The 27,653-nt window shown below is 43.2% G+C and overlaps 1 protein-coding gene across 1 annotated transcript in view; it reads left to right on the forward strand.

The window, feature by feature from the left end:
* The window catches only part of LOC127630056 (LHFPL tetraspan subfamily member 6 protein-like), a 129,575-nt gene that overhangs the window by 97,290 nt on the left and 4,632 nt on the right, over positions 1-27,653 (forward strand). Inside the window, exon 3 of the mRNA XM_052107462.1 lies at positions 16,811-16,909. Within this exon, the coding sequence (XP_051963422.1) occupies positions 16,811-16,909 (99 nt within the window). The remainder of the gene's footprint in view (positions 1-16,810; positions 16,910-27,653) is intronic.

Here is a 27,653-nt window from a genome sequence, read left to right on the forward strand (position 1 = left end):
CATTTATCTTTACAAAGCTATCAAAGCTATACAACATAGGCTGCTATCTTGATTATTTTGAGTTGAATGGATCACATGACTGCGTCACATGACAACAAATACGTCATTGTTTTAATATATCTCTGTTTTCTCTGTCCACACTACAACGTGAAGAAGGCATTTCAAATGTATCCACTGGGGAGAAGTATAGGTCTCTGTGGAACAATAATGGGGGTTTCCCAATCTGTGGGCATTTTCAAACCGTGATGAGCATTTCTCAACAATCCAATGAAAGTAAGCAAATGCAATGTAGTAATCAGTGGGAGTTTCCAAACCAGGATGGGGGTTTCTCATCCACCCAATAAAAGTAGGGGTTCTCAGTGTAGGAAATCAGGTAAAGCAGTTGAAAAACACCCATTCCGATTTGAAAACGCCCATTGATTGGGAAACACAAGTCGCACTTAAGAGAGTGTTTTCGAAAAGCTAGATTTTCACTGTCAAAACCACCGTCTCAGTGTGGACAGAAGTGCAAAACGTAGAGAAAAATCTGCATTTTCAAACTAAAACAAAATAGTGTGGATGTGGCCTCAGTGAGTGGACATTTTGTTCATCGATTACTTTCTGTTTCTGTGGGGTTGCACTAGGTAACTCTGCCCACAGTAAAATCTCATTGTTCCAATATTTCACACCAAATAACTTTATATTAAATATCAAATAAGTAAATGTGTTTGGCCAGGCACATTTTCACTGTCAGTGTGGATAGACAAATTACTGTAAACATGTCACCTTGCACTTTGTTAAAACATGCTGTTGCCATTTTAGTTACATCATCACATCCTTTTCTCCTTGAGGCAATAGCTTCTTGTCTTAAATCTTGAGATGATTAGTCGTGTTCCCGCACCTCCAACTCCTTCGTGGAAAGTATGTACAGGAACAACATCATTATTTGTTACACGTTCCCATTTGAATCAATAAGTAATGTGCCTTATTAACATTTCCACGATGGAAGAATATTCCTGACTGAATTCTTCAGCAAATCAAGTGTGCGAACAAAGACAAGAAATTGAGAAGATAAAAGACAGTAGCACCGCTTTGGTCTGATGATCAATAGAATATGCTTTCTGCATTTCTCCTTGTCATTCTGCAGCAGAGAAATAGAATGGAGTTTTGTTGTTCTATACTCTCTGTTGAATATAATTATTTTTATTTGTCCCAAGTGAATGGACAGAGCGTATCGGCATCATAATAACTAGATTTTTTTTAAACTTTTTAGGTCATTCTTCGACTGTATTTTTTGGAAAACATTTCAGAAGTTTTGTATTTTCTGCTCAGAGTAGAAAGAGGCACTTTTGACTACTTTGAAACTGTTTCATCCATATTAAAACATTTATCACATGTCCTTAAATAAATATATGATCATGGCTTTGATAAAATTTCAAGTGGATTTTGATATAAGATTGTAATCTTGGCAGTCTGCAGAGGCAGCCTACAAAGGATAACTGACAAAGGCACAGAGAATATGAGGAGATTACATACAAAAAAACTTACAAGATTTACAAGACTTGTAACAAGACACCTGGGACAAATCAACAAGGGAAAGAGAAAACAAGGGCAGTAATTCAAAATAAAAGATACAAGAGAACCTTGCTTTCTCTACTGGACGATAGGTAACATCATATATATAACAAATATGTTTTGGTGTGGATTTTTGATGTTGTGCGATGGTAATGACCTGTGACAGTAATGACATCTTTCACTTATTTTATAGGGTTGGATAATCTTAGACTTGATAATACAGTTAATATATGAACTCTTAATTTAGACAAAAGAGAAAGATTTTTTTTTTAAGTAACATTCTCTAAAAATAACCTATTTAGTAATGACACCCAATTAAGACATTCTCAGATAATGTAAAAACAAAAAACTGAGAATGAATTACATTTCTGATCTACAAATTTCCCTGTCAATTCAAGATGTAGACATGTGCTGCTGGGGTGGAGGAGGGTTTCCAAGAGAAAAATCTTGTAGTGTGCTGCAGTGAAAAAAGCTTACCTGCAGACAATTTAAACGTTAGACAAAGAGTGAGTATGTAAATTGATTACAGATTACATGACAGAGGACCTATCAGCTTGTGACATGTAAAGTTTCATGACTGACTGGATAATTTTTATGAAACTGAAAAGTCTGGGTAGGGGTCCAAGTCCAAAATAAAGAAAATGTAACATTTATAAGTATGTGAGTAAAGTAAAATAAGTGAGCAATTAATGAGACACAAAAAAGTTTAAAGATATTTTAATGTATTTTATATAAATATAATTATATGTTAAAGCTATATCCTAGGGGACAGAAGGAACCCCTAAATGAATAATCAAAAATGCCCTCAACTACAAGAAGAAAAGATAACAGAAATGCAGTTTAATGAATAATATTTGGTGTTATATGTCTCTTAGTGGTACAGTGAGGACTGTATCCACTTTATGATTGATGAAGATGAAAAAACTGCCTCATCCTGCATTACTTAAATTTTTTAGGATGGAGGAGGCTGTACCCCTTTTGTTTTTACTTCTCAGTGCTGTGGGGCATTTCAAGCTGATACATGCCTTTTTATGTCTCGACTTTACTGACGACTTGAAAGTGAATTCATGATTTCATTTAATATTCAGCAGGAATACATTAGCGTCACAACAGGGCTGGGCTGCTGGCAAACACATTCATGTCTCTGCTGCAGCGAGCAACAGAAGATTATATAAACGCAAACTTCCCAAAGACAGATTTCAGAGGCACTGAAAGTTTTGAGGGACTAAACGGGAAGACTAGAAGCTGTTTGGCTGCATCTTCAGCATTTGGTCTTTTTTGATGATTTGGCATGGTGGATACATGTATAAAGAACTTGATGAAGAAAATGTGACTTAAATCTTCTGTTTATGCATAGTAGCACATTAAATTTGAGCATGCTTAGTACCTTATATAACTAGCAGTTGTTTGGGAAAGATTGGTTATGTAAATGTATTGAATGTGTATTTATATTTTATATTTGTACGTTTACTGAAAAAACATGACGTGAGTTGTGCTTGTTTATGCAAAACTTGCTGACATGATGCTGTGGTTGTTATGCAGATGCTAAGGTGTTCTGAGTAGTATTTAGCATGGTGTTAGGACATTGCTAGGTGGTTCATGGGTGTTCTGGGTAGTTGCTACTGATGGTATGGCTGGCTGAAGTCAAAAAGCTACTACCCTAAAAGAGTGTGTTGCCCCTGATATGGCATGGTTCCCTCCTTCATTGTAATTCTTTGAGATGTTTTCGTCTCACTTAATCACTTAAAATAGTTTTATCATACCTCTCAACAAGCCGCACGGTTGAGGTATCATTCATGGCCATAAGGATGAGTTAAACACCCAAGTTTATTTGTCATTTCCAAGTATGTAATTTCTGCGCAACAAGCACCACCAAACCGAATGGCTAAAATCAAAGTTTTCAAAACAGATTTCTGAATACGCCCCCTGTCTGCCTTTGGTCAAACAAAGAAATAGTCTAACCCCAACTCATGCCATTGGTTGAGTAATGCTGTTGGGGTGTGTCTAAGTGGGTCGTGACAATAAACGCAGCCATTTTCATTGTGCCACAGAAACTCAGTGATTACAGTTTTTGAGAAAATTTAAATGAATGGCTTACTAGTTGTCTCTGCCTTAGCAAACACCATTAATAATTTTCAGTGATTTAGACTAAAAAGGCCTGCATTCAGGTCAACATCTAGGCATGATGAGCTATACTGTATGTAGCTCTTCTTGACATTAAATTTGTACTTCAAAAGAAGCGGTTTGTTATCTTAGTAACTAAGATGCACAATTATGCATTTTTTGAGGGCTTGAAAGAGTTGAATTTAGAGCATGCTCTGAAAAAACATTACCATTAATGAGACGCATTTATAATTCACGCCTGCAAATGTAAATCTGCACATTGTGATGATATCTTAATGTAAATTATTTAGAGGGCTTTTATGATTGCCTCTCTTTTAGACAATCTCATTGTCTGTATTAAAAATGAGCAGAAAGGGGAATTTGATTATCTGCGTGTTTGCGTTTGTTTAATGGTTCATTCGATTCCATGTGTTCCTTTTCCATTTAAAAAAAATGATTTTAGGAGAATATCTCAGCTTTGTGTGTCCGTACAATGCAAATGAATAGTTGCCAGAACTTTGAAGCTCCAAAAATCACATAACGGCTGTGCAAGAACTAAGAATGGAGGAATCAGGAGACAGCTGAAAAACGGCCAAAAGCCAAAAACGGCTCTCAATGGCCAACTCAAACAGGGAACTATAAAATGCAGTCTCTGTATATCGCTGCCAGTCCTTCAGAGAGCAGGTCCTTTGCCACTCTCTCTCTCCCACTCTGACACTCTGGCGTGCCTTATCAGGTCTCCCTCCACCATCACTATAATGAGACACAGGTCTTGGAGTAATTACAGCCCAGGTGACGAGCCTTACCGCTTTCCCTCTCCCGCAGACAGACACATGACCACACCCCCATGCCACAATGGCGAATAAAAGTAATCTATGTGACTCATCTCTTTAGAAGCACTTTTTGCAAAAGAGTTGTCGCTATGGTTTTCTAAGGTGTTCTAAGTGGGTTTTAGCTTGTTGCTAGCTATGTGTTTACTAAGGTGTTCTGAGTGGTTTTTGCACGTTGCTATGCATGTGCTAAGCTAAGGTGTTCTGAATGGTTTTTAGCACGTTGCTAAGCATGTGCTTAGGTGTTCAGAGTATTTTTTATCTCGTTGCTACACATAAGCTAAGGTGTTCTGGGTGGTTTTTAGCGCATTGCTAGCTATGCCTTTGCTAAGTTGTGCTGAGTGTTATTTAGTGCTTTGCTAAGGTGTTCCGAGTGTTTTTAGTGCATTAATATATATGTGTTCTGAGTGGTTTTTAGCGCGGTGCTCTCCATGTTCTAAGGTGTTCTGGGTGTTTTTTTGCGCATTGCTATGCATGTGCTAAGGAGTTCTCAGTGGTTTTTAGATCATTGCTATGCATGTGCTAAGTTGTTCTGAGTATTTTTAGTGCATTACTATGTATGTGCTATGGTGTTCTATGGTGCTATGCATAGGCCTATGCTAAGGTGTTCTGAGGGTTTTTTTTGAGTGGTGCTATGCATGTGATAAGGTGTTCCGAGTGTTTTTTAGCGCATTGCTATGCATGTGCTAAGGTGTTCCGAGTGTTTTTTAGCGCATTGCTATGCATGTGCTAAGGTGTTCTGAGTGGTTTTTAGTGCGGTGCTATGCATGTGCTAAGGTGTTCTGAGTGGTTTTTAGTGCGGTGCTATGCATGTGCTAAGGCAGGGGTCCCCAAACTACAGCCCGCGGGCCGAATACGGCCCGCCCCCACATTTGGACCGGCCCTCTGAACAATGCCATGCAGAGAAATATTTTTACAATTTAATTTTAAATATGTTTTAATCATATCATATTTGTATTTGATAATACATATTGGCTTTCAAAATAAAATTTCCCTTAGTTATAATTATTAAAGTAGCCAAATTATTTGTTAGATTCACCCGGATTAACGTTCCATCGTGATCGAGCGGTGCACGCGATCCAACAAGAAAATTTAAAGTGACAACAAAATGGCCAAACGGTTGGGAAAGAGAAAAGTTGATTCAGAATGCAGGGTATTTAACCAAAAGTGGACAAGTGATTATTTTTTTGTTCAATGCAAAGAAATGGCTGTTTGCCTCATCTGTCAAGAAACAGTCTCCGTGTTCAAAGAATACAATCTCGTGCCGACACTATGAAACCCGCCACAGAGACAAGTATGCGAGTTTACAAGGCCAAATGAGAGCAGACAAAGTGTCGAAGCTAAAAAGTGGACTATCTGCTCAGCAAAATACGTTTGTACGGCAAACCCAGTTGAGCCAGTCATCCATTCGAGCTAGCTTTCAGGTAGCTAAACTGATTGCAACCTGCGGTAGGCCATTCAGTGATGTGAGTTCGTAAAGAAATGTATGAATGCTGTTGCGGAGGAGGTGTGCCCCGATAAGAAAGACGTCTTAAATGCGGTGAGTCTGTCCGCAAGTACAATCATCAGACGAATTGAAGAAATGGGGTATAATGTATATGCCCAGCTGAAGGAAAAAGTGAAAGAATTAGATTTTTTTGCATTAGCGCTGGTTGAAATTAATGACGTGCAGGACACAACACAGCTGCTCATTTTTCTTCGCGGAGTTAGCTCAAACTTTGAAGTGTCCGAGGAGCTGGCAGCCATAAAAAGTCTCAAAGGTACTACGACAGGGGAGGATATTTTTGGAAAGTGTGCAAAACGATAGAAGAGTTGGATCTAGACTGGTCTAAGCTGGCCAGCATCACGACTGACGGAGCTCCTAGTATGGTTGGCGCGTCAAGGGGACTGATAGGACGCATGAATAGAGAAATGGAGGAAAGAGGTCTCATGCCCCCTTTACAAGTACACTGCCTAATTCACCAGCAAGCACTGTGCTGCAAAGTTCTTAAGTGGGAATCAATTATGAAAGTGGTGGTGTCATGTATAAACTTCATCAGAGCAAACGGACTTAAACACAGGCAGTTCCAAGTCTTTCTGTCCGAGCTAGAGTCTTCTCACGGAGATGTCCGATGGTTAAGCCGGGGCAGAGTTTTGAGGCGTTTTTACGAGCTGCTACCCGAAATCAATGTTTTTCTTCTGACAAAGGGCAAAACTGGCCCAGAACTGATCGACACAAAATGGAAATGGGACCTCGCCTTTTTAACAGATGTGACAGAAATGTTGAATGGCCTCAGCGTGCAGCTCCAAGGCAAGGGAAACTAATATGTGACATGTATTCCCACATAAAAGCATTTGAGGTGAAACTAGCACTGCTTGTGGGACAAGTGCAAAAGCAAGACTTCACCCATCTCCCTGTTACCCAAAGCCTCTCAGCTGAGAAACCAGTGGTCCCATTCCCAGCTGAAAAGTCAGTGGAAGCGCTGGAAATGCTGAAGGCGGAGTTTGATGTGCGATTCCGTGAGCTACATGTCCACGCTAAAGAAATCTGCCTTTTTCAGAACCCTTTTGCTGCTGACATTGACGAAGCCCTGCCTTCTTATCAGTTTGAGTTGGCTGAGTTACAGAACTGTGATGTTCTGAAAGACGCGTTTAAGCCCAACAGTCTCATTGAATTCTATACTGCCCTCCCTAACGAGACCTACCCAAACATCAGAAGGAATGCAATGAAGATGTCCACACTTTTTTGGCAGCACGTATATCTGTGAGCAAACCTTTTCACGCATGAAACTGATGAAAAATCCGATGAGATCAAGACTCACTGATGAACATTTGCATCAGTCTTTGAGACTGGCTGTGACAGGAATGGAACCTGACATTGGACTTCTCACCAGCCAGAAACAAGCCCATAGTTCACACTGATTAGCCTAATAAGCATGAGTAAGTAAATAATTTGATTTCAATAGCAATGAGTATGAAAAAATGTCATTACGATAGTAATAATGCTCTTTTAATAGGCTATATGTCACTTGATATGTATGGTGCATAAATAATAAATTAATCTAGCATTAGGAGGCATAATACTGTAAATCCATTTAAAATCATAATAAAATCTCCACAATAAATCACTCCGGCCCATGCCATTTTCTGTTAGACTACGGCCCTCCATTATAGAAAGGAAAAATGATGTGGCCCTCATAGAAAAAAGTTTGGGGACCCCTGTGCTAAGGTGTTCTGAGTTGTTTTAGCGCATTGCTATGCATGTGCTAAGGTGTTCTGAGTGGTTTTTAGTGCGGTGCTATGCATGTGCTAAGGTGTACTGAGTGGTTAGTGTGGTGTATGCATGTGCTAAAGTGTTCTCGGTGGTGTAGGAACAGTAGGCTATGTGTGTTAGGAATTAAATTAAACTGTCCATATTCTATGTCATTATTATGTAGGGAAATTTATAATGGAATTAGTCACGTTCGACAACCATTATACAACCATTATACAACAAGAAAGATAAATGACAAATAATTAGATTATTCTCCACCATTAAAATTGTAATACAACGTCTCGTTGTATCCGCTCACAATGTATATTGTAAGGAATTAACTTTAATAAGGGAATTATGATTCATTCACTTATTGGAGTAATGTTATACTCATGGCTTATTGAAAATATCACACACATATTTAGGAATGTGTGTGCTTTGAAGCAAGATCTTTTAAAATCATGGGAAGAGTTTATTTATCAAAATATACTAGTCAAATTATCTTTGAATATGTACAATACTTTATTGCTAATCTAAACATAAAAGCTAACCTAACACTCAGCAAAAAAAGAAAGGTCCCTTTTTCAGAACACATTATTTTAAAGATAATTTTGTAATAATCCAAATAACTATTGTTCCCCTTCTGTCGCTCTCTCCACGTTGTGTCAGAGAAGCGACACTAGGGGTCTCTCTTGAGTGCCGATATTCACCTCTGAACTATGAAAAAAGGCCAATGAGATTTGGCAACCAGTATTTGCATGTCCCGCCCCCGGACATACGGGTATTTAAGCGGCGCAAATACGGGAGTTCATTCAGAAAATTTCTTCGGAGCCGATGGCAACTGCTGCATACTACACACCGAGTTCCTGTCATCCCTCTGCTGCATAACTGTTGGATTCCACGGCGCACAACAGTGGCTTTCTCCTGTTTGCACGGCTGTGCATTCCTGCCCCTGGGCGCATCGACAGTGCAGATTTAAAAACTCTCACGAGTTTTTTTTCCTAAAAGAGTGATTTTATTTAAAAGAGTAATTTCCTCTAAATGAGCAAAACACAGCGGCGTTGAACGTCCTTTTAAGGACGCGTCTTTATAAAGATGCCCTTCCGCCCCTGTGTTGTTTCTGGATGCGGTAGAGTGCTCTCCGCTTCCGATGGCCACAGGCGCTGTCTCGTGTGTCTGGGTAGCGATCACACCGAGGCTGTGTTTGTGGATGGTTCATGTTCTCACTGCGAGAACATGACCATGACAACGTTGCGGTCACGGCTTGCTTACAACCGTGAGCAAGCCACTCCAGCCGCCCCGTATTGCTCCTTCCCACGGGATTGAGGACAATGCGGCTGGCGATGGAGGCGATTTGGGGATGGCTGCGGGTGCAGCTCCACCGGGTACGCCCCCTCGGACCACCAGCGCCCCAGCACACTCATTTGCCGCACCCCTTAACGGGGGCTGCAGTACCCAAATTCTCAATAAAAGAGCTATTTCCTTTGTCTCTGGGGCATATGGCCCGCAAATGCCGTTCTCACGGCACTCTGCTTTCAGGCCTCAACAGTCCCGGCTCCATGGAACGTGGCGTCCCGCCTTCAGCCCCACGACTGTTCCCGGCCGGCCGGTTCAGAGCGAGTCCAGAGGGCGCCAGCATCAGACCTCCTCCTCAGTCACGAACCCACCCCTGCGGGTCGCGTGAGCAAGGTAAGTGCTTTGAGTTTATTCTCAGCACCAGAGCCTCGGGGCGCCACGTTGCCTCCCGGCGCCACGTTACCTGTTCCGCACCGCTCGCGAAGCCCGCCGGGTATGTCCAAAAACCCGTCCCTTTGGTGCCCCTAGCACGGAGTTTAGAGGCGTGGCTTTCACTGCCCAACCCGTCACGCTGGCTGCACCGGACCATTCGACTTCGTTTACGCAATTTAGTTTGCCAGGTCTCCGCCCCCTTCGTGGGCGTACATTTTTCCGCAGTAAGCGGCCAACATGCCCATTCCCTGCGTGAAGAAATCGCCTCCCTTCTATTAAAGGACGCGATAGAGCCTGTCCCTCCAACCGAAGCGAAGAAGGGTTTCTACAGCCCTTACTTTGTTGTACCCAAGAAAGGCGGCGGCTTACGACCGATCTTGGACCTGCGAGTTTTCAATCGGACCGTGTCCAAACTCCCGTTCAAAATGCTCACCCAGAAACAAATTCTATCTGGCGTCCGGCATCTAGATTGGTTCGCAGCGGTAGACCTGAAGGACGCGTACTTCCACGTCTCAATTTGCCCTCGACATCGACCCTTCCTACGGTTCGCGTTCGACGGCCAGGCATATCAGTACAAAGTCCTCCCCTTCGGCCTGTCTCTGTCCCCTCACGTCTTCACGAAAGTCGCAGAGGCAGCTCTTGCCCCGCTCCGAGTAGCCGGCATATGCATACTCAATTACCTCGACGACTGGCTCATACTGGCTCACTCTCGAGAGTTACTATGAGCACACAGAGACCAGGTGCTCAGGCAGCTCAGCCGTTTGGGGCTTCAGGTCAACTGGGAAAAGAGCAAGCTCTCCCCGGTCCAGAGCATCTCTTTTCTCGGTCTGGAGTTAGACTCAGTCTCAATGACAGCACGTCTCTCCAACGAGCGTGCTCAGTCAGTCTGAAATGCTCGCTTCCTTCAAGCCAGGCCGTGGTCCCGCTAAAACGTTTCCAACAGTTCCTGGGGCATATGGCATCCTCCGCGGCGGCGCCACTGGGGTTGATGCATATGAGACCACTTCAGCACTGGCTCGGACTCGAGTCCCGAGACGAGCATGGCGCCGCGACACGCTGACGTAAAGTTACCTCTGCCTGCCGCCAGACCTTCAAACCCTGGACAGACCTTTGCTTTCTTGTAGCAGGTGTTCCGACGTGTTCTGGTCACGACCGACGCCTCCAAATTGGGTTGGGGCGCTGTGTGCAACGGGCACGCAGCCGCAGGCCGGTGGAACCGAGGCCCGCTGCACTGGCACATCAACTGCCTAGAGCTGCTGGCTGTTTGTCTGGCCCTGCAGAAGTTTCTTCCGTTAATTCGGCACAAACACGTCTTAGTCAGGACAGACAGCACCACGGTCGTAGCCTACATAAACCGCCAAGGCGGAGTACGCTCCCTCCACATGTCACAGCTCGCCCGTCGTCTCCTCCTATGGAGTCAGCAGCGACTGGAGTCACTGCTCGCCACTCACATCCCCGGCAACCTCAATGTGATGGCGGACGCGCTGTCAAGACAAAGCTTGCCCGGCGGAGAGTGGAGACTCCACCCCCAGTCGGTCCAGCTGATTTGGGACCAGTTCGGCAAGGCCCAGGTAGACCTGTTTGCCTCCCAAGAAACCTCCCACTGCCCGCTCTGGTATGCCCGGACAGAGGCTCCCCTCAGGGCAGATGCGCTGGCACACAGCTGGCCAACGGGGCTGCGCAAGTACGCATTTCCCCCAGTGAGCCTTATTGCACAGGTGCTATGCAAGGTCAGGGAGGACGAGGAGCAAGTCATTCTGGTAGCCCCCTACTGGCCCACCCGGACTTGGTTTTCGGACCTCACACTCCTCACGACAGCCCCTCCCTGGCGAATTACCCTGAGGAAGGACCTTCTTTCTCAGGGACGGGGCACGCTCTGGAACCCGCACCCAGACCTCTGGAACCTCCATGTCTGGCCCCTGGACGGGATGCGGAAGATCTAGCTGGTCTACCATCTGCCTTCGTAGATGTAATCAATCAAGCCAGAGCCCCCTCTACCAGGCATCTTTAAGCCCTAAAGTGGCGTCTGTTCGCGGACTGGTGGACGGAAAGACGGAAAGTCTCTTGGTAAGCACGACTTAATCGTCATGTTCCTAAAAGGTGCCCGGAGGATAGCTCCCTCCCGGCCTAACCTGTTCCCCTCCTGGGATCTCTCGGTCGTCCTTACGGGACCCCAGAGACCCCCCTTCAAGCCGCTTGACTCAGTTGGACTCAGGGCCCTCTCTCTCAAGACCGCCCTGCTGATCGCGCTCGCTTCCATCAAGAGGGTCGGGGACCTGCATGCGTTCTCTGTTAGCGACGCTTGCCTGGAGTTCGGTCTGGCAGACACTTTCGTGATCCTAAGACCGCGACCGGGCTATGTGCCCAAGGTTCCTACCACACCCTTCAGGGATCAGGTAGTGAACCTGCAAGCGCTGCCCCGGGAGGAGGCAGATCCAGCCCTTTCACTGCTGTGTCCAGTACATGCCTTACGTATCTACCTGGACCGCACACAGAGCACTAGACGCTCTGAGCAGCTCTTCGTCTGCTTTGGGGGACAGCAGAAAGGGAATGCTGTCTCCAAGCAGAGACTCGCCCACTGGGTTGTCGACGCCATTTCCTGGCTTATCACACCCAGGCCGTGCCCCCTTTGCGGGTCCGAGCCCACTCCACCAGGAGTGTTGCGTCCTCATGGACACTGGCTAGGGGCACTGCCCTAGCAGACATTTGTAGAGCAGCAGGCTGGGCAACACCTAACACTTTCGCGAGATTCTACAATCTCCGAGTTGAGTCAGTATCGTCCCGTGTTCTCTCAGGTACTGAGCCCGTAGAACTTGGTAGCATGCCCACGATCTGACCAGGTGAATCGCTTGCATCTAGCGCCCTTCCCCCTAACCAGGGGAAACAGTGCGCCTTCATTCCCAGGAGATCTCAGGTTTGGGACACTGGTTGATTCCTCCCTAGCCCTCGTGGGTCGCAGTTCAGCGGAGGAACTCGCCGACCCAAGCCACTGCGGGTACCGCAAGCTACCTTGCACTGGAATAGGTGCTCCACAGTTAAGGCCTCCTTCGGACTCCCCCTGTGTGTAACGCCACGGTTCTGTCCCCTCTGGCGAGTGGACTCCCGTGCTTCCCTTAGGTAGTCACGGCTGCCTCGGTTGCCGTGCTGTATGTTCCCCCCTGTATAGGCTGGATCCACCACCGCACCGACTTTTCCACATAGGCCCTAAGTCAGGCCTCTGATGGTTTTGCCACTTAAACTTGCCGGGTAGGCGTGGCCTCCGCAGGGTCTTCTCCGCCCTGAATAAGGGCTAAGACCCCCTTCCCTCAATGCGTGTAAGGGCCCCGGCCTAAGTTGCTCTATCGCAGAAACATAGAGAGAAAAGAGGCCCGGCCAGGCTTGGCCCGTTCCCAGGTTGGCGGCCAGCACCTTGTTCCCCCTCCAGGGTAACGATAAGGAATCCTGATGGCTTAAATGGGGCATTGGGGAAGAGTGCGTGCAGCCTGATACAGTTGGTCAGTCGCCTGCACGTAAGAATACCTGCTCGCTCCTGTATCAGCAGTTCACGTACACGGCTCAGTGTGTGGCGCTTTTATAAGTGGACCCCTAGTGTCGCTTCTCTGACACAACGTGGAGAGAGCGACAGAAGGGGAACATCTAGGTTACGTATGTAACCTCCGTTCCCTGATGGAGGGAAGAGATGTTGTGTCTCCCCTGCCACGTCGCTGATCTGAGCCACTGTTGTGGCCGGACCATTTCCGGCTCCTCAGAAAAATCCTGAATGAACTCCCGTATTTGCGCCGCTTAAATACCCGTATGTCCGGGGGCGGGACATGCAAATACTGGTTACCAACTCTCATTGGCCTTTTTTCATAGTTCAGAGGTGAATATCGGCGCTCAAGAGAGACCCCCTAGTGTCGCTTCTCTGACACAACGTCTCGTTCCCTCCATCAGGGAACGGAGGTTACATGCGTAACCTAGACGTTATTGATATAATATATATTGCTTTTGATATACCTGTTTTATCTTTAAAATTTAATATGAATTTCTAATTATTTGGTTTGTCCCCTTTTTGCTTTAATGACTGCATGGACTCGAGCTGCCAAATTTGTGTAAATGTCACAAATTTGCTAATTTGAGGAGTGAATAAGAAATAGTGCATACATTTAAATATTTCTTTTTTATTATGTCATAATATTTCTTTCTATATTTCCTAAAATCCTAAAACTTTCTGTTTAGTTAAAGGTTTTAATTAGATTTGTAATCCGACATTTTCAATATTGTTTCAGACTTTTGAACCCCTGACTGAGTGTAAATAAAGGACAAAAAATACACTTGTTTTGAATGACCAGATATTACTGACTCAATCTGTATAAGGACGTCACTTTCCATACTCAGACTCTGTGTACAATATAAGTGTATAGATTAATTCCTCTCCACTATCTCAGCCCAGCCCAGTAAGTTCACTCGGTGTGATGGGGGTTAATTGATGCAACTCAAAGTGTCTATCCCCACTCTCTCCAGCCCTGCGAAAACTAATAGACAAGCGAGGGCCAAATTGGTATGGATTAGGCTAATGAGATACAAAAGCTCCTTCGCTGAGGACTTGTGGGCCGGTATCTATTCACAGACAGAGCTGCCAGAGTCAGGGGGGGCTCTGTGTCAAGACCCAGACTCACGTAAATCCAGTGGAGCAGTGATATCTTCCTGCAACACCACAGGACATGGACTCGCCCCGCTAGTTCCCTTAGGGATTTAACTTAGTTTTATCGCTGTAATATTTTGGGCTAATCTTTTGTCACTAAGAAGCTTTCTTATGTTGACTGACCTCAATTTTGGATTGATGAGGTTTTCTGGCCCATGTTAGACATTTATTTTTTTATGGTTTCCATACAAAGGCAAAGCAAAATGCCTTTTATGCTATTAAAGACACTTGAGAAAGAAAGGATTGTTGAGTCTCTATTCAGTATAAACTTTTTCTTTACACAATAGTAGAGTTATTACAATATAAAATGTTCTGTATTAAGTGGTGTCTGCCCATGCAAACCTCCTCTATGCAGTTTCTAAGGTGTTCTGTGTAGTTTTTATTGTGTTGCTTTGCGTTTGCTTGGGTATTTGGAGTGGTTTTTAGCACATTGCTGTCCATTTATATGTATTGTATGCCTTTTGGATCATCAGACAGACAGCAGCCTGATGGCACCCATTCACTTGCATTGATTGGACATAGAGAACAGAAATATGCTTCTAAAAATCTTCATTCATCTGCTTAAGAAGTCATACACATCTGGAGAAATCACGAGAGGATTTGTATTTTTGTGTGAACTAACCATTTAAGCATGCTGGCTAGGCATTTGCAAATGTATTCTGAGTGGTTTTTAGAGCGTTGCTAGATATGCTAGCTGTGTGCTTTGTAGCGTGTTGCTATGCGTTTGCTAAGGTGCTCTGACTGGTTTTTAGTGGGGATGGGCATTCATCAATAATTTGGTATTCGAATATTTAAGCTCATAAAAAACAAATATTCTAATATTCTATTATTTAAATTAAGGTAATTAATGAGAAAGAGATGTTGCAAAATATTATTTTTACAAGAAAAACAAGCTTCTAATTATATCCAAAACAAGTTTATATTATGTCCTGTTTTTATTATAATTTTTTTTTTTATATTTAAAAAAGCAAAAGCACGAATAAACATATCAGTACAGAATGAAAGCATTTAACAAGAAAAAGAAACCGTTAATGAAGTAGACTGAAGCAATTAATGTACAGGATGAATATAAACACTTGAATTATTATAGTTTTTATGTTTATATTGTATCTCATGTCATGTTTTTATTGAGAAAAACAAGCATATCAGCATGCTCAGTAAACTATACTCATTTATAAACACCAGTTTAAATGATGGAACGTCCCTCAGTTAGCATAGTCTTTCTCGGATGCCATGTTTGTTGTTTACAGACGCATTGTGGGGATTAGGTTGTTACGGGGATGCTGCTTTCTGTCGAGCTGCACATTTACAGGAGTAAAGAGTACACCACTTATACAGTACATTTAAACAGGAACCCAGATTTCTCACAGTAAGCCACATTTTCACAGTAACCTGCTTTTTTGTGTCCATATAAACGTACCGATAGAACGGTTTGCTTATCGAATGTGATCAACTTGTGTCCACACTCAACAGTGCCACCAAGTGCATTCTGTTATAGCTGCCAGTTTTAGTTTGTGTGTTCAGGATTTAACATGCATCTCACTTTATATATGGCCAGCAAAGCAAAACTTTTCAAATAGTTATTGCAGAACGAACACTCAAGTATTCGACTACTCGTGCACATCGTTCGTTTTTAGCGCATTGTTATGAGTTTGCTAAGGTGCTCTGATTGTTTTTTAACATGTTGTTATGCATTTGCTAAGGTTTCTAGGTCCCTTTCAATATAAGTCATTCAACTCAGCCGCCTTCTTGGGAACACTCCCGGGCAGCTAAAGCCACATAAAAGTACAGCTCTGTAACTGTTAAAGGTTGGGTAAGAAGGAGGCAGGAACCTGCTGAACAACACGTAACATTATCTTTAATGATATAAATTTATTTAAAAGTAAACTCCCTCCCAACACAACTTTTGATCTCCAAGTTGTATTTAACAGTTATTAGTAAAATTACAAGTAATTCTCACATTAGATGTTAATATAAATTGTATATTATTTTATATTTAGATAAAATTTGCTTAAGATGTATCACACTGGTTTTGCTGTAGTTAATGTGTATTTTGTAATGTCAAAGTATTTCTACATTTTATTATTTCTATAAAATGGCATATTAATTATTAACTTTTATATTTGTCAATTAACGTGCTAAAAATATAAATCTTTTTACATGTATGAACAGTAAAGAACGTATTAATACTTACAATATAGATTTTATTACTATTATTATATGTATGATAATGTTAAATTGTGTATAACACCTGCACTTTACATGTTGCTACTATGACACAGAACTTTCCCCTGTTGGAATTAATAAAGGATTTCAATCAATCAACATTGCTATTTACTTGGATGTTCTGGGTGGTTGCTTTCTGGCCCAAGTAAAAAGAGTCCACCCCCAAGTCTCTATGATATTCCTGCCCTGATTGTGTCTATGTTTTTGCCAATTTTACAATATACCAGGTAAAAACGTTTTATCAGTTAGAAAGGTAATAGCACACATCACCTGAGCAAGCTGTATTAATTGAGGTATCATCATGTTTGGAACAGAAATAGTGCAGGATGAGTTACATGCCAAGTGTTAGGAGTTTTCTTATATCCCTAACCGTAAGTATAAGCAATGGAAGTAGCCTGGTTTATATTGTCCTTAGTGACGATGTCTTTTTCCTCTATCTCTCTGTTTCTCCAGGTCTGCTCATTGGCTCAGGATGTGCTCTGTATCCTCTTGGCTGGGACAGTGAGGAGGTCCGACAGACATGCGACAACAGCTCAGACCAGTTTGAACTCGGTATGTCTTCACATCACTGTCACTCTATCTTCAAACATCTACTACTATCAACTACTGACAAAGTTCTTTGAAAAGTCCTATCTGTCACTCACTCGAAAAGAGATGTTTTAATGGATGTCGTGGTCCGTCTTTTCTATACGTTGCCGGTGGATAAAAGCTCAAAAAAGGATCCAAAAGTGTCAAAAAAGTGTGACTAGTGTGTTATAATCCAAGCAGGGCTGTCGATTTTAATATGTTTATTTAGTTTGATTTAACTATATAAAAATAACACTTTAACTCAAATTAAGACAAATAATCATGCCTCGGACCTGGATGTAAATTATGTGGGGTTTTTTTCTGAATTTTCTTACTATCTGAGCAATTTAAGCTTGATGTACCACCTTGATGCAGTAGGGAGCAGTCAGCGCACCACCTGTACAGGCAACATGCCTCGTCAAACAGTGTTAATCTCATCAATGAAATCACTGATGAAAACGTTAGTTGACAAAGGGTTTTTCTATTTCGTCAACGATAATAAAGACGAGGTAAAAAAGGCTCATCATGACGATAATTAAACAATTTTATTAAAGCACACTTTTGGTGAAAATATGACGAGATAAAATGGATAGTGCAAGATATTAACAGTTCAAGATCAAAAGTGAGGTTTTTTTATCAGAGGAGCGCCTCGGATACTAATGTATCCTCCGTTCCCTGATGGCAGGAACGGGATGTTGTGTCGATGTAGTGACACTAGGGATTCACTCTTGAGAGCCCCAATGAGAATTGGCAAGTGGAATGTGCATGCCACACTCCTCCCCGGACATATGGGTATAAAAGGAGATGGCATGCGCTACTCATTCAGATTTGTGCTGAGGAGCCGAGAGAGAGTCACGGCCATGTCAGTGGTCGGTTCAGCGCTGTGGCAGGAGGGACAAAAATTCTCGTTCCCTTAATCAGGGAACGGAGGTTACATTAGTAACCAAGACATTCCCTCTCTGTCACTCACTCCACGCTGTGTTGATGTAGTGACACTAGGGGTCCTATACTAAACGCCACAGGCGCTGAACTGTGTTACGTGGTATGGTGGAGTGAACACAGGCAAGCTGCTGCGTGCCTCAAAGTGAGCGCTTGACTACATCGTGACCTTCCAGCATATCAGGTAAGCGCCTACCTGGTCCTGTTAAGGGTGGGAGGAGAGCACTTACCAGAGGAGGCTACAGGCGGTGGCCTTTCCTGATTTCCATATTAAGCAATTTCCTGCTGAGCACCTGATAGAATAGTGCTGGGGAAGTGCTCTTCCCTCTTGTGGACACCCAAATGGCTGCCTGACCTTTACCTGTTGGTACCCAGGAACACTCGGGCCAAAACCGGCTCTATGCGGAGGTTGTACAACCTTGCAAAGTATTGTGTGTAGCCCAACCTGCTGCTCTGCATATGTCTGTTAGAGATGCACCACTTGCCAGTGCCAAGGAGGATGCAATACCTCAGGTGGAGTGCGCTCAAACTCCCAAGAGGCACTGCAGTTCCTGTGATTCATAAGACAAAGATATGGCATCCACAATCCAATGGGCCAGCCTCTGTTTGGAGACAGCCTTCCCCTTCTGCTGTCCTCCAAAACAGACAAAGAGCTGCTCCAAGTGTCTAAAGCTTTCTGTGCAGTCCAGATAGATGTGCAGGGCGCAAACTAAACACATCAACGATAAGGTCGGGTCTTCCTCCTCTGAAGGGAGCACTTGCAGGTTGACCAACTTATCCCGAAAGGGAGTGGTGGGAATTTTGGGCACGTAACCAGGCCGGGGTCTCAAGATCACCTGAGAGTGTCCCGGCCCAAACTCCAGGCATTCGCTGGTGACGGATTGTGCCTGCAGGTCCCCAACCCTCTTGATTGAGATGAGCGCTACCAGGAGGGCCATCTTCAGCAACAGAGTGCTGAGCTTGGCCTCCCACAAGGGCTCAAATGGGGCTCTCTGTAAGGCCGACAGGACCACAGAGATATCACAAGAGGGAATCATGCACGGTCTTGGAGGATTCAACCTCTTCGCACCCCTGAGGAACCTGATGATCAGGTCGTGCTGCCACGAGGGTCTCCCATTCAGTGTATCGTGATATGCTGCTATGGCAGCCATGTACACTTTCAGGTTGGAGGAAGACAGCCGTCTCTCCAGCCTCTCCTGAAAGAAGAACAACCCAACAACACACCTCTGTGGATCTTCACCAAGGGAAGAACACCAGTTCACGAAAAGACGCCACTACAGAGCATACAGCCACCTTGTGGTGGGGGCTCTTGCCTGAGTGTTCGTGTCTATCACCGCTGGTGAAAGGCCAGCTAGGAGCCAGATGTGGAGGTTCCAGAGGTCTGGCCGTGGGTACCGGTTCATGCCCTACCCCTGAGTGAAAAGGTCCCACCTCAGGGGAATACGCCAGGGAGGGGCTACTGCCAGGTGCATCAGGTCTGAGAACCAAGTCTGGTTGGGCCAGTACGGCGAAACCATCAGGACTTGCTCCCCATCCTCCCTGACTTTGCACAATGTCAGTGCAACGAGGCTCACTGTGGGAAACGCATACTTGCGCAGACCCCGAGGCCAGCAGTGTGCCAAGGCATCTGTGCTGAGGGGAGCATCAGATGGGAAGTACCAAAGGGGGCAATGAGAGGACTCTCGGGAGGCGAACAGGTCCACCTGCGCCTCCCCGAATCTCTCCCAAATCAACTGGACTACATGAGTCTCCAGTCTCCATGGAGCGTTACCTGTCACAAGAGCGCATCCGCTATGCGATTGAGTTTGTCTGAGATGTGAGAGGCTCGCAGAGACTTCAACATCTGCTGACTCCAAAGGAGGAGGCGGCAGGCGAGTTGCGACATGAGAAGTGAGCGTATGCCACCCCGGCACTTTATGTATGCCATAGTCGCTGTGTTGTCTGTCCAGACCAATACATGCTTGCCCTGAATCAACAGCTGAAGCCTCCACAGGGCCAGAGATACTGCCATCAACTCTAGGCAGTTGATATGCCATTGCAGGTAGGGCACCGTCCAGAGCCCCAACACTGCCTTCCCTTTGCACAAGGCATCTGTCATGACAATGTGTGATTATTGTTTTATTGTTGTTAAAAAAGCCTAACCAGGGACTGGGGCGGCAAATTAGCCTTTGGCTAGAAGCCTGTATGTGGAGCATCAGTTGCTTGAAATTGTAGCACTTTTTCTGCATTGTTCCTGTTAAATAAACAAATAAATAAATAAATAACTCAGCATCCGCTTCATCCTGAGCTCTACTACCAGAGAGCGGAAGCTCAGTACACTCGTCCTCTTCTAAAAGCAGCAGCCCATCCTCAGATGCTGCGACCAATAACTCATCCTCATCGTGAGCCTCGGACGAGACATTAAATCGCCTGCCTCATTCGTGAACTCTACCGGTCAGAACAAGCGTGCTGGGGGATGGGAGGTCCACGGGGTCTGAGCTGGCTGAAGACTCCCAAAGCCGCTCCCAAATCGCCAATGGTGCTCGCCGCCCCTGCCATCTGTGCTTCAACACAGGACGGACCGGGTTGGGGAGCAGCCACGGTGGCTCCCTTCTTCGCAAAGAAAGAAGAGAGCCGCGACCGCAGCATTCTCATAAGCATATTCTCGCAGTGACAGATTCCGTGGCCGTCCGATGGGGAGAGATAACAGCCGCATCCAGTAGCACAAAGGGAAAAAGGACATCTTTAAAAAGATGCCAACCGTCTGTGCAAACTCTTTTAGTGGAAATTTGCTCTTTTACACCTGTAAACTCAGCTGCCGAAGTACCTAGGTGAAGAACAACACTCGATCGTGCGAGAATGAGACCGCTGATCTGCGCCTTTACTCCAGCAGAATGTAGAATGAGGTGATGGGACGAACACAATGCGTGCATTTGGCTCCAAAGAAAAAGTCTGAATGAGTGGTGTACGCCATCTCCTTTTATACCTGTATGTCTTGGGCGGAGAGTGGCATGCAACTTCACCAATCCTCATTGGCCTTTTCTGAGATGATTGGGGCGCTCAAGAGCAAATCCCTAGTGTCACCACATCTTCATGATGTCGAGTGAGTGACAGATAGGACCCACCGTTTCATCCAAGTATATTCAATATTTCAAAGGCACTGAAGAAATAATCTATTTAAGAATAATAAAGGCATGTTTCCCCACAGTTTTTCACTAAATGTACACAAAGGAGAATGAGATTTAATCAAATTTATTGATATGCAGTTTTAATTTATATTTTATGATACATCGTAGATTATTAAAAAGTATTATATACCTTCATATATTTCTTGTGAATAAACAAGTTGTACAAAGACTGCTCCTTTTTTAGAACACAGTTGAATATTGCACATTACTAAATTATTTCTAAATATAATTATATTTTTATCTATTTTTATTTACTTCTCCTTCACCTGGAGCTTTTATTTTGACACTGAAAGTGTAGTGTATAGTTTAAAATGTTCTGCATCACCAAATTGTACTATTCTGCATTTGTAGATTTGTATAATAACTACAAATAATAAGTAATGCTTGGAATTGTGCAAATGCTTGAACCTGCAGTACTTTAATTTCTCAATGTGCGTGAACTACTGTAAAAGTGCTTAAAACACGATGCTTTGCTCTGCGCATGCAAAGAACAGCGCGTCACCCGATTATTCTGAAGTGCACACAGACCATGTTTATCTGTCTTTAATCATAGCCTTTTGCAGTTTAATAATCACATACAGGCTGGGTTGGGAGGGTTACTTTTGAAATGTATTCCACTACAGATTACAGAATACATGCTGTAAAATGTAATTTGTAACGTATTCCATTAGATTACACAAGGTCAGTAACATATTCTAAATACTTTGGATTACTTCTGCAGCACTGGTAGATTTGTTTGACTTTTTTGGATTATATAAACTGCCAGTACAGTAAAACAAAACACACATGTTAAAAATACATTCTCTGAAAAATCTAAATATCTTAGGCAGTGTTGTTTCTAAAACAAGATTAATTAATTGATCTTGTTTTAAGAATTTCTAGATATTTTTACAGGAAAACAATAACAAAATTAGCATCAAGAATAAGATTTTTGCCCTAATATCAATGGTCTTACTAGAAAAAAGAAATGATAAAAATGACCGTGCCTGCTAACTTGTGCATGTAAAATGGCTAGAAATAGTATTTTAGCTTAGCGTAAATCTGACAATTTACACAAGGTTTATTTCTATTTCTGCTGCTCCAAACTTTCTTCAAACTTACTTCTCTGTCTGCTCGTATGAATGTAACACATCATAAGAAAGTGTTTCACCGCTGTTCAAATGCACTTTGGATTGCATCATTTATATGTATAAAGGTTTTCCATCTGAAAGGACTACATTTTTAATTAAACAAATGACACTTGGAGTTCCAAGTCGGATCCAGGGCGTGCTGAGTGACTGCAGTCAGGCTTCCTAAGCAACCAATTGGCCCGATTGCTAGGGTTGGTAGAGTCAAGTTGGGTTAACCTCCACATGGTCGCTATAATGTGGTTCTGGCTCTCTGTGGGGCACATGGTGAGTTGTGCATGGATGCCACGGAGAATAGCATGAAGCGTCCACATGCGCTATGTTTCCGCGGTAACCTTTTGTATATTTTGTATTTTAAATACGTAATCCCTTTACATGTATTCCGTTACTCCCCAACACTGCATACAGGTATTGACATACTGCTATTTTTATGTTATTTTGATTACTTTTTTAGCCCTGAAGGATCATGACATTAGTCTACTGATGCACTCTTTAACTTAATGACCAAATAAAAAGCACATTAAAGAAATATTACACCAAAATTGAAAATGCTCTCATCATTTACTCATTTAACTTCATGCTATCTCAGATGTGTATGACATTCTTCCTCTACTGAACGCAAACAAATTTTTTTGAAGAATATCTCAGCTCTATAGGGCCACACTATGCAAGTGAATGATGACCAAAACATTGAAGCTCCAAAAAACAATGGCAACATAAAGTAATCCAGCAGTTCAATCCATATCTTCAGAAGTGATATGAAAGGTGTGGGTGAGAAACAGATCAATATTTAAGTCTTATATATATATATATATATATATATATATATATATATATATATATATATATATATATATATACACTCACCTAAAGGATTATTAGGAACACCTGTTCAATTTCTCAGTAATGCAATTATCTAATCAACCAATCACATGACAGTTGCTTCAATGCATTTAGGGGTGTGGTCCTGGTCAAGACAATCTCCTGAACTCCAAACTGAATGTCAGAATGGGAAAGAAAGGTGATTTAAGCAATTTTGAGCGTGGCATGGTTGTTGGTGCCAGACGGGCCGGTCTGAGTATTTCACAATCTGCTCAGTTACTGGGATTTTCATGCACAACCATTTCTAGGGTTTACAAAGAATGGTGTGAAAAGGGAAAAACATCCAGTATGCGGCAGTCCTGTGGGCGAAAATGCCTTGTTGATGCTAGAGGTCAGAGGAGAATGGACCGACTGATTCAAGCTGATAGAAGAGCAACTTTGCCTGAAATAACCACTTGTTACAACCGAGGTATGCAGCAAAGCATTTGTGAAGCCACAACACGCACAACCTTGAGGCAGATGGGCTACAACAGCAGAAGACCCCACCGGGTACCACTCATCTCCACTACAAATAGGAAAAAGAGGCTACAATTTGCAAGAGCTCACCAAAATTGGACAGTTGAAGACTGGAAAAATGTTGCCTGGTCTGATGAGTCTCGATTTCTGTTGAGACATTCAGATGGTAGAGTCAGAATTTGGCGTAAACAGAATGAGAACATGGATCCATCATGCCTTGTTACCACTGTGCAGGCTGGTGGTGGTGGTGCAGGCTGGTGGCAATGTTGTGGGGAATGTTTTCTTGGCACACTTTAGGCCCCTTAGTGCCAATTGGGCATCGTTTAAATGCCACGGCCTACCTGAGCATTGTTTCTGACCATGTCCATCCCTTTATGGCCACCATGTACCCATCCTCTGATGGCTACTTCCAGCAGGATAATGCACCATGTCACAAAGCTCGAATCATTTCAAATTGGTTTCTTGAACATGACAATGAGTTCACTGTACTAAAATGGCCCCCACAGTCACCAGATCTCAACCCAATAGAGCATCTTTGGGATGTGGTGGAACAGGAGCTTCGTGCCCTGGATGTGCATCCCACAAATCTCCATCAACTGCAAGATGCTATCCTATCAATATGGGCCAACATTTCTAAAGAATGCTTTCAGCACCTTGTTGAATCAATGCCACGTAGAATTAAGGCAGTTCTGAAGGCGAAAGGGGGTCAAACACAGTATTAGTATGGTGTTCCTAATAATCCTTTAGGTGAGTGTATATATATATAAATCTCCAATTTCACTTTCTCTTACACTTCTTTTATTTTTGCCCTATTCACATTCTTTATGTACATCACCACCTACTGGGCAGGAGGAGAGTTTATAGTAAAAATGCACTTAAATAATAATCTGTTTCTCACCCACACTTGCATATCTCTGAATACATGGATTTAACCACTGTAGTTGTATTGATTATTATTGATTATTTTTATTCTGCCTTTATGTGCTTTTTGGAGCTTCAGAGTTCTGGCCACCATTCACTTGCATTGTGTAACCCAACAGAGCTGAGATATTTTTCAAAAAATCTTTGTTTGTGTTCAGCAGACAAAAGAAAGTCAAACACATCTGGGATGGCATTTTTTTGGTGAACTATCCCTTTAAATATTTTTGACAGTATTTCTTTTAACTTCTTAAATCTTGTAGTTTGTTACAGCATATTTACATATGTCTGATATTGTGTCTAGCATGAATGTCCTTGAACTAATATGAATGCAAATAACAGCAAAGCACACTGCAATTTTGTGTGTTTTTTTTTTTTATTTGCATAATTCATCATCATTACGATGACATTGTTTTTCTACTGTTAATTAGCAGCTTTATTTGTACTTATAAAATATTCAGCAGCACTTCACATAGTTTTTCAGAAGCTATTTCATGTTTATTTGACATTACCACTAATGATTAACATTCCACATTTTGACTATATAATTTTGTACAGTTCTTGAATGACTTGAATGCCATTCATTGATCTGTATTTTTTGCAGAATATTAACAGCAATGACATGATTTATTTTTTTCAAACTTAAATAAAGAATAAGACTCCATAATGTTCCACTATGTCTTCAAGTAAGAAACACTTTAAAATAGGCACCCTGTATGTGAACAGTTTTGGCTATACGTGTTTAGGCAACATTTGATTTGATTAATTAATTATCACCTCATGTAATTAAATAAATGAAAAAAGGTATCAATCAACAGGCCTGATTTTCATGCATAAAGACCCAATTATAATGTGTGAGATATATATAAAATAGTATGCATATTATTATAAAGACAACGTGTTATTTGAAAAACTAAATAAATTGCTTTTATAATGTCATTGTATTAAAGGCAAAAGAAATAATACAAATATCTGGAAAATATTTACTTCAAACCTTATGTTGTGATTCAGTCATTTTGACCCGGACGACTTTTTTTTTAAACAAATTTTATTTTTGCTTCCAATTGGAATAAAATTCCATGACTTTGTTCATATATGGTATCTAAAAACACTCAAAAAATTTGGACCATCTGCTTAACCTTTTTTATTTATTTTTTTCACTTCGTTACACCTGTTGTGTTCCCGGTCAAAAATTGACTTTTTTTAAAATTATTTAAGAACAACACAAGGGTTAAGACAGCATAATCTTTGTTTCTACCTACTATTAGAGTCATAATACATGTATAAACCTAAAGAAAAGCATTTTCAAAGAAAATGTAAAAACACAGCATATAGCAACAATGTAGAATTCTGTAAATGTTAACTTTTTTCCACAGACCTTAGTTTGAATACGTCTTGGGATACATGTGTAACCCTTGTTCCCTGAAAAAAGCGGAAGGAGATGCTGCGCTTTGCTAAGCGCTTTGGGAACACGTCTCAGTGTGACCAGCTGTGAATATGTATGCAACACATCAGTGAACACTGACTGGAATTTATAGCCTCTGCCGATGTAATCATTGGACGCACCTGGCGCAGTGGCTATAAATAGATGCGTCACCAGTGCATCATCAGATATTTAGTCTGAAGAACATTCCTGGGACGTCCCAGTGCGGCAAAGAAGTGCAACATCTCGTTCCGCTTTTTTCAGGGAACAAGGGTTACACATGTAACCCGAGACGTTCCCTTTAAAAAGCTTCACTATGATGCTGCGCTTTGCTAAGCGCTTTGGTAACGCAATACCCACGCCGCCACACTGGGGCTGTCCGGTCCCCTACGGTTGTGAAGTGTGCTCACAAGAACGCGAGAGGTCTCAGACATGAGCTTGAGATGTCGACTCAAGGACGTAAGAGCCCGGAGTATCATAAACATCTAAACCATAAAATTTGATGAATGTGTGCGGAGAAGACCAGCCTGCCGCATCACAAACTTTTTCAGACATGAGCTTGAGATGTCGACTCAAGGACGTAAGAGCCCGGAGTAGCATAAACATCTAAACCATAAAAGTCTAATGAATGTGTGTGGAGAGGACCAACCTGCCGCATCACAAACTTGCTGCAGAGGGAGACCTCTAGCCAAGGCTTTAGAGGAGGCGAGCCCTCTGGTGGAGTGAGCCCTGATACCTACTGGCGAAGCATGACCACGTGCCTCGAAGGCCAGGGCAGTAGCGTCCCTCACCCAATGTGACATATTCTGCTTGTGGGTGGCTGCCCCTCAGTTGCGGCTCCCATGGCAAAGAATTGTTGCCCTGACTTCCGCCACTGGCTAGTGCGGTGGACATAAGTCTGAGGGGTACAGACTGGACAAAGCCTGAGAAGTCTTAGCTGCTCCGGTGTTACAAACGGCAGGGAGAAGAAGGCTTAGAGAGTAACCGGCCAAGGGCCGCGAAAGGCACCTTGGGCAGGTAGTCAGGGTGAGGTTGCAAAGAATGCATTTGGTCATACCTGGGGCAAACTCTAAACAGGCCGCCAAAAGAGACAGAGCCTGTAGGTACCCAAGTCTCCTCAGAGATGTAATTGCCATAAGAAAAACCATCTTGAGAGTCAGAAGTCTACCAAACGCTAACTCTAGAGGTTTAAAAGGGGGGTCTTAATCAGACCCTCAAGGACTACTTGCTCAGTCCTATGAAGAGGTCCTAGTTCTAGCAGAAGGCCGCAGTCACATGGCTCAAAAATGAAGCAAGCGAGTAGAGGATGCCTCTTAGAGGACACCCCGCCCACCAAGACGTGGCAAACCGAAGTGGAGGCCACATAGAACCTGGCAGTGGCGAGGCAGTGCCCACTGACAGTTCTTCCTACAGAAAATCCAGAACTGAAGCAAACTGGTAGTTAGCTGGTTCTGTAATATGAACTTAGTAGAGGAAAACGCATACAAGCACATTTGAGCCATGTATGCGCGCCACCACGATCAGCCCCACCCGGGAGAGGGGGGGACTAGGTGACTCAGTGAGAAGTAGAGGAGACATTGCGAAGAGGTCCTCTTCTGCCCTGTAAAATCTACCCAGATCAGTTCCAAGTGGAGGGAGCCCTAGCACTTAAAATGGTCTCAATAATCTCAGGAGAAAGCCCTGTGTACCTCAGTTGGTACCCTACAGGGGCCAAGCATGAAAGGTTTCACAATTCGGGGCGGGAATGAATATTGTACCCTGAGAAAGAAGGTCCTTCATGTTTGGAAGAGAGATATTAACTCCGAGAACCATACCCT

Source organism: Xyrauchen texanus, chromosome 36 (assembly GCF_025860055.1).
Source record: "Xyrauchen texanus isolate HMW12.3.18 chromosome 36, RBS_HiC_50CHRs, whole genome shotgun sequence".
Taxonomy (NCBI): Eukaryota; Metazoa; Chordata; class Actinopteri; order Cypriniformes; family Catostomidae; genus Xyrauchen; species Xyrauchen texanus.